The sequence below is a fragment of the Condylura cristata genome, unplaced genomic scaffold, assembly GCF_000260355.1.
Source record: "Condylura cristata isolate star-nosed mole 26May11 unplaced genomic scaffold, ConCri1.0 scaffold00008, whole genome shotgun sequence".
Lineage (NCBI taxonomy): Eukaryota > Metazoa > Chordata > Mammalia > Eulipotyphla > Talpidae > Condylura > Condylura cristata.
This window is the reverse complement of record NW_004567109.1, coordinates 5,818,324-5,826,297: the sequence shown is the minus strand read 5'-3', so window position 1 is coordinate 5,826,297 and position 7,974 is coordinate 5,818,324. Positions and strand designations below refer to the sequence as shown.

General features: G+C 59.0%; 1 protein-coding gene across 1 annotated transcript in view; it reads right to left on the bottom strand.

The window, feature by feature from the left end:
- Nucleotides 1–4,692, bottom strand: part of FBLIM1 (filamin binding LIM protein 1) — a 15,909-nt gene extending 11,217 nt beyond the window's left edge. The window contains exons 1-2 of the mRNA XM_004678528.2: nucleotides 4,627–4,692; nucleotides 4,112–4,363 (exon numbers count right to left, since the gene is read on the bottom strand). Coding sequence (XP_004678585.1) covers nucleotides 4,112–4,343 — 232 coding nt within the window. The 5' untranslated portion in view covers nucleotides 4,344–4,363; nucleotides 4,627–4,692. The remainder of the gene's footprint in view (nucleotides 1–4,111; nucleotides 4,364–4,626) is intronic.
- Nucleotides 4,693–7,974: the final 3,282 nt, after the last annotated feature.

Genomic DNA, 7,974 nt, shown 5'->3' with positions numbered 1-7,974 from the left:
ACGCAGTCACTTCCACACAGGCAGGGACCCAGACGCAGTCACTTCCACACAGGCAGGGACCCACACGCAGTCACTTCCACACACGCAGGGACCCAGACGAGGTCACTTCCATCATTCCCAGGGCTCAGCTCCTGCCCCCTGGAAGCTGGGGTCCAGAGGATACGGGGGAGTGGCCTGCTCCCCTCTGCTAGTCAGTGTGCAGACTTCTGGGGGATTCTGCTAGGGGATAAGCCAGGCGGGGATTACCCAGCTCCTGCCTCAGCCCCAAGCTCTTCTGGATCCGGGAACACTCACACAGGTGTAACTACTACCCCTCCAGGCTGCCCTCATCAAGGGGTGCCTAGCTCCCCACAGGAGACAACTGGGGGTCAGAGAGAAGCAGTAGTGGGGGCTGTGAATATTTGGAAAAGTCTATCTGCTGTCACCCACGGGGGAGCACCCTCGAGAGAGCCCCAGGAGGAAAGCATGGAACCCTGGGCGCAGCCCCTGCTAATTCTCTGGGGCACCTCTCTTTGGTTCCTCATTGCAGAAAGATAACGAACATGCTCCTGTCTCCCAAGGGCTGAAGGGACGGTCCAGAGAAGGTTTTTGGAGCCCTGTGAGCACGTCACAGAATAATCTGGTCAAAGCGCTAGAGGCCTGGGCCTAGCCCCGAACCTCTGGTTCAGCAGGGTGCGGTGGGCTTTGCACAGTGGGGGAGGGGGACGCTGCCGGTCCACAGGCCCCACTTCGACTAGGCTGTGGCCCAGGAGTCTTACCTCCTTAAGGCTGTCAGGGTGCGGGAGGCTAGAGCAGCAGTTATTACCTGGGAAAGCGTAAGATGCGAACTCTCCACCCTGCTGAGTCACACACTGGGTGGGGCCCAGCGGTGTATGAACAAGCCCCCAGGGGTGCTGATGCAGCTGGTGAGAACCGGGCTGCACCGGGAAGTGAGTCAGGAGCAGCAGCGCTGAGGCCTCTCCCGGGACCTGTCTGGGTTCTAGATAACAGACCGCAAAGGTGCCAGGTCCCCCCCCAGGACAGGGGGGACAGGGGGTGCAACGGAAGGGGGCTGAATCAGGGAGATCGGGTCTGGCAGCCGAGTGCAGCACAGCAGAGGGCAGTTTCTTAAAGAGAAGCCAGGAGAAAAGTCGGACTTGAGAAAAGGTGTGCACTCTAAATGCACCTGAGGTCCCGGGGGCTGGGAGGATGAGGGGAAGGTGGGGGCTGCCAGGAGAAAGGGCCGGAGAAATCCGAGGATTCCTGGGGCCAAGTGCAGGGTGAGGCGCCCGGTCACGGCCTGCCCGGGGTGCCCTGCGGTCAGTCCAGACCCCCGTCCCAGCAGCCCCCTTAGAACTCAGCCAGCCTGGGCCTCAGTGTTCAGCCCTCAGCCTGAGTTAACCATGTTGGTCAATGAAATGGCTGACCGGCCACTGCGAGGCCACCCCCTCCCAGGAAGGTCTGGTTTTGTTTCCGCACTTCCAGAATCTTCCGCCTGTGCTTCCAACAACCTATAAAAATGTCCTGGAGATTCTAGCAGGTTGGCACCCAAGCTATGTTGACACAAGCTATGCAACCTCTGTCGTCAGACACGGTCCGGATGGAGGGGAATTGCTCTGAAAAATCAGACTTTCCACGCTAACTTATGTTATGACCTCCCTTTTTTGTATAATTGTAATATCAAAATATTCTGAGCAACTTTCAGCTTACAATTGGATTGCCTCAGCCGCATAAGGCCTGCCTGCCCTGACAAGCAAGCACTGCACCAGGGTGAGAAATTCCCCTGAAGTCAAGTGACTTGACTACTGACTGATAAAATTAAAAGGGCTGTTTTTGCAAAGTCTCTCTCACTGCAGGATGGAGGAAAACCCAAATCTTATCATTCTATTATCTCACCTAGCCTTCTATTCAGCTTCTAAAGAATTACTCAAACTTCTTATTGTCTGGCTTTTAGATGTGGAAATTCATCCAGGTTGCCGGTTTTTAAACTAGTCAAGTTTTCTACCTGCTACACCTTAAAGGAGTCCACATAAGTCTTCTGGCTAGTCTTTCAGGATTCTACTATGCAGTCTTTAGATAAAGAAATTCACCTATGTCTCCTATTCAGAGATTTGATTAGCAAGGAATTTCCTCTTCTGTCTCCCAGGATGACTCAGGCAGAAAAACAAAAACCCATTAAGTAGTAGATAAGGTTTAAGGGACTTCTATCTTAGTTGATCTCCACTATAGTAATATTAGTCATAACCTTTGTGCACCTATGTACCTGTTTTTAACCTTGATTGATTTTAGAATGTGATATCTCAGCTAAAGGGCAATACGATCTTAAGCTGTTCTTAGAAAAAAAAAAAAGAATGGTAATCTCTCAGCCCAGTTCGTGTGCTGATGTCATCCCACTGCTTGCTCCTAATGTATAAAATAAACCTCTGCTGAAGGCAGAGTGGGAAGACTTGCACCCAACTCCGACTCCCGTGTCTTCCTCGCCCTCCTTTCCCCTTTTTCTCCTTCTCCCCTTTTTAGGAATCTCTGCTCGCCGATGCCTTCCCACCTTGGGGTCCTGCCTATCTTGCCTCCAGACACCTCAATAGTTGGAGCTGGTCTCCAACACTATGTATTCTGGGCTCCCTCTCCAGCCAGGGGCACTGGTTTTTCCCAGGCATGGGGTGACGTGAGACACGTGGGTTTTGGTCATGGGGTCCCCGGTGTTCTTGCGACGTGTGGTTAGGAAGGAGAGGTCAATTTAGGGGCTTGTGTCTTAGATTACACACATGTCCACGTGCTCCCCAACTGCATCGGGGGCCCCGTCTGGCCTCCTGTAACTGCCAGTTCCCATTGGTCTTCAGCGGTTGCCGGGGTGATGGGTGGGCAGGGAAGGTGGCCCTAGCCTGGCTCTGGGGCAGCAGGACATCTGATAGGCACTCAGGACTCTGGGGAGTCTCAGCTTCCACCCCAGGCCTTCCATTGGCCCCAGCATCTCAGTGCCCCCATTGTTCAGCTGGTGCCCTGTTTGGTGACTGGCACCCCCTGCCCCAGGGCCCTGGGCCGTCACCCTTCCTCACTTCCACCCCAGCCAACAATTGAGACTTTCCATGGGAGCGGCAGGGAGACTGCAAGGTGCTCTGTCACCACAGCAGCGGGGTCAGCCCAGCCCAAGCACAGGTAAAGGAAAGGTCACTCATGGAGCAGCCCTTCCGTGGTGACACACCACAGCTACCCAGATTTCCATTTCCAGAAGAGGAGCGCAAGGCCAGCGGAAGGAAGGTGTTGCCTGAGACCTCACAGCAAGTGAACGGCCGGACCCAAGAGAGGACAAAGCCACCTTCCAGGCCCTCATCGGCTGAGACTCACTCCTGCCTCAGGGCCTTTGCACGGCTGCTTCCATGCTCTCCAGGGCCCATCTCCCCAGCCCCATGAGCTCCATCCTCCACTCAGGTCCTAGCTGCACTGAAATGTCACCTCCTGGGAGAAGACCCCATGGAGAGTCGTCCCTCCACCTCTTGACAATGCTTATTCCTCTCTGTTTCTATTTTTAAAGATTTATTTATTATGCACACAAGAACTGGGGTACAAGCCAGAGGTGCAGGGGGTGAGAGGATTCCCCAGAGACAGAGTGGGAAACAGAGCAGGCAGATGGAGTGAAATCCACTGCTGAGGGGGGCAGCAGGGAGGCAGGAGAGGTCTGCTCGCCCTGTGGGTCACTCCCTGTCTGGTGCGGCAGGGGCTGCGAACAGCGAACAGCTTCATGGGTGCTGCGCTCTAACCTGCTGCACCAGGGCGGGGCGCGTGTTTACTCCTCTCTAACACTGCATGTTGTGTTATATATTACACCTTTATTATCTATTTAGCCCAGGAGGATGTGAATTTCATTAAGGCTGAACATCCCACTGGCTCCAGTCCCCAGCGTCTGGCCGAGTAACAGCAGGAGACTCTCTCTGGCTGGAGGAGGCACCTTGCATAGGGATCAAGGCTAATCTTCACAACCTGAGACAAGACCCTTTCTCATTCCTATTCTGCAGATTAGGAAGCCGAGAAGTGGCTCCAACGTTCAAGAGCAGGCAGGCGGGGCCTGGACCAAACCCGGCCCAGCCTGCCCTTTCCTCCCTGCCCGGCCGCTCCCCCAGCCTGGCCCTCTTACCTCCGTTGGAGAGCTGGGGAGGTGCGGCTGGCCCTGCAGGGGCCTTCCAGGGGCCCGGCCTCCCGGCTGAGCCGGCCCCGGGGCCTCTCCCTGGGGTGGGAGACTCCCGGGGGCGGCCAGGCCGGGCCTCGCTGGCTGCCCGTCTCACTTCGGCCACCGCCTCATCCCGACGTGGGGGCGCCAGGGTGATAAAGACGGACGAGGCCACCCTCTTCTCAGGCTTCGCGGCCATTGCCTTGGCTTCTGGTGGGGCTGCGGGCAGAGGGGGGCTCAGGGCACAGGTGGCACCCCACCTGGGCATGCACACCCACCGTCGGGGCGCCAGGTCACCTGGCTCAACAGCCCCACCGTGCCTCACCCCAGCTGCACACCTCAGGGAGCAAAGGGCAGCCTGGCTTGCTCGACTCACCAATGATTAATTCTCTTCCTCCCAGGAGCCCGAGGAAGGAGCAATTTCCCTAGCTCCCCCCCCCCCCGTCCAGCTGACAAGGCCACCTGGCCACACCCCAAGTTACCTCCCTGATCTGGGTCCGGATTCTCCTAGGAAAGCGGCAGTTCCCGACTTCAGGCCAGCTCAGCTGTGGGAGGGAAACAGCAAAGACTGTCAGAGCCCCAGACTGGCCTCCGGAGGCAGAGGGGACGGAGGAGCCCCGGACTGGCCTCCGGGGGCAGAGGGGACGGGGGAGCCCCGGACTGGCCTCCGGAGGCAGAGGGGGCGGAGGAGCCTCGCACTGGCCTCCGGAGGCAGAGGGGACGGAGGAGCCTCAGGCAACCGTTGTCCCAGGGCGCTTGTCGGCCTCGGCCCCGCACTGGCCGAAGCGCTTGCTGCCCGTAGTTCAGAAATCGTCCCATCGCTGCCGAAGGGTGGGGGCTGTCGCCGTCACCCCGTCCTACAGGCAGGAAACGGGTCCATCCAGCAGGAGCAGACTGGGGTGGGAGCTGCGAGGCCACTTTCGCTGCCCTGCTCCAGCCCAGCCAAGGCCAAGGTCCCTTTCTCCCCCACCAGCCTCCACAGCCGTGGAGCCTTGATCCCACTGCCCGCCTCTCTGTCCAAACCTCCAAACCCACCCTGGCTCCAGCACGGAGGAGGGTGTGGGCGGGAGCCCCAGTGACCCCTAATCCTATCACCTACCTCATCCCTGGAGTGATCTTTCTAGAGCACACGTGTTTCTCTTCTACTCAAGAACCTCCCAATGCTCTACTACCGTCAAGATAAATTTCACACAAATGGCCCTGACCTCACCCTTTTTGACTGTTTTTCTGCCTTGGAGTGATTCTGCCACCTGTTCCCCCTCTCCAGCTCTATCGTTACCTCCTCCAGGAAGTCGCCCGATTCCTGACCCTCTCTGGGAGCAACTGGCTGCGTCCACAGGGCGATGAGAGCCCATCACCAGACACGCTGGCTCACCACCACCATATCGGTCCCCCCGCGCCCCCCCCCCAGCGACCTCATGTGCCTTCAGCTGAATCTGCCATCTAGGAGCCAAGTCTAGCTCCCACTGTCAGCCTCAAAGCTCAGGCTGGGACAGGGGTCACCCTCCTGGGCTCCTGCAGACAGCAGTCCCTGGGCACGGAGCCCACTCAGCCCAGTCGTCTCCCCAGGTCACCCAGGGCTGTGCAGAGGTGAAAACGTGCCCTTTTTAGATCTAAGGCCTCGGCCGGGCGACACTGACACCCCCCCCCCCAGGCAGGCCCCCGTTAACCGGGGCCCCGTTGCTTGACCTTCAGGAGTTGGGGTTGGGGGGGGCCCTAAGGGACCCTGTTGGTGGACTTGGAGTTCCAGCTCTCCCTCTGCATCTCCAAGGGCCCTGGCACCAGGGGCTGCTTGGTGACTGATGGACAATAAAAACGGAAGGGCAGGCAAAGCTTGTAAACTCCTCTGACACAGCTTATGTGTGGTTTATCAGACACAGCTCGGTCTGATGAAATAGCTCTTGTAAGTAAGCAGCCCATTCCTGAAGGCCGCTTGCAAGGTTCAAATACTTCTCCGGTTGCGAAGTGACATTGGGAAGTAAGTGAGGTTCGATGGGCCGGCATCTCTTAGACATTATATGGTGTTTGTTACAAGTTTAAGAATCTATTTTTGTGAAGGATTTTCGGAGAGCAGCTGAGTTTCACATACAGGAAGGACACGGCCCTCTCTGGTGGAGCAGCGGGTTGGGGCGCTGCACTGCGAAGCTGAGCCAAGCCGGGGCGGAGGCAAGCCTGGCGGCTTCGGTGCAAGAGTTCGATCCCACCCCGGAGGTGACCCCCAGGGCGCGGCAGACCTCTCCTGACCCGCCCCCTGCTCCCCTCAGCAGTGTACTTTGTCGATCTGCCTGCTCTGCTCCCCACTGTCTGTGGTGAGTGCTCTCACCGTCCCTGCACCAAAAGAGTGTGAATTTTTTCAGGCCTAACTGCAAACTGCAGGATCCTAACAGCAAACCCTCTGCTCTGGCGAGAAAAGGTGCCCTTGGACCTGAGACCACACTGCTTCCCTGCATGGCCCTGGGGGGCCCAAATCCGGGCCAGTTCTCTCCCAGAATGTTCTAAATTTGGGCCAATTATCCTGTGGGGTGGCTGCCCTTCACCCCCCCAGCCAGCTCCCAGCCCCACCCCACCCGGCTCTGGCCCGACCCACCCCTCCGGGAAGTCAGCTCCACCAGGTTCTCAGTAATTATCTGCGGCCAAGGAAGCAGCACAGAGGCCAGATGTTCACAGCTGGGCAACCTCCCCGCCCCTGGCCACCCCTCCCGGCGCCTGGACAACAGGCCAGGGGCAGGAAGGGGACCCTGGGCTTCCCTCTGGTCATGCACCCTGGAGTCTGGCATCTGCAAGAAGGTTCAGGGCGGACCAGCCTCCCAGCCAAGGGCGCCTAGGACCCCCGCCCCCACCCTTCCTTCCCCCGGGGCGATCTGAGATCCAGTTGGGTAAGCAGAGAAAGTGGGAACAAAGGGAAGGAAAGTCATTTCCTGTCAAGAGGAAGGAAGGAGGCCGAGCTCCAGCCTCCCACCCGGCCCGGCTCCAGGCAGCAGTCTGTGGCAGGGGGCGGCAAGGGGACCGCAGCCGCAGAGGGCCCCGGGCTCCCCCGACCCCACCCCTGTCCCCCTTCCTATTATTTCGGCTCTCTCCAAAAGCAGCAGCAACTTGGAACTATCTCGAAGTCTGGTTCTTTATTCGCCAATGAAGCAGTCTCTACTTGGGTTCAAAAGGAAACGTCACTAGAGTTGGGGTGGGCCTCCGCCTGCCCCCAACCTAGAGCCTCAGGGGCTCCCTCTCCCTCTCTCACCCCAGGGAAGTGGAGGAAGCGCAGGAGCCGGGTCATCCGGGCTCCACCTCTTTCCTGCTGGGTGACCCCAAGCAGGTCACTGGACCCGTCTGGGCTGCAGTGTTTCACATATAATGGCCAAAGCTGAAGGCTGGCCGAGTCCACAACATAGGTGCTCCAGACCGTGGCACTGGCAGGTCCCAGGAGGCGGGCTGGGGTGGGCTGGGGAGGACAAGAGTTAGGGTCCATCCTCGTGGAGAGCAGGAATCTGGGTGCTGCCCAGCCTGGGGTCCTCAGAACTCCCTGGTCGCACCTTGGGGACCCCCAGTTCCACTCCTTTCCAGTCCCCTCTGGGGATTCAAGGCCCCGGGACTCCTGCCTGACCCTGGCTGGGTGAAACGGCCCCGGAGCTCCAGCAGCCCCGCGCCCTCCGCAGGCAGCCCGCGGGCCGCTGGCCGGGTCACTGTGGGGCGCCGCCGGGAACTTTAATTCGATCCATGTGCGGGCCGCCGTCCTTTGTGCGGGAGCCCTGCCCACCCTTTGCCGCGGCGCCCCGCTCCGGCGCAGGACACGACCCGGAGCCCAGACCTGGCCCGCCCCGCTCCGGGGCCCGGGG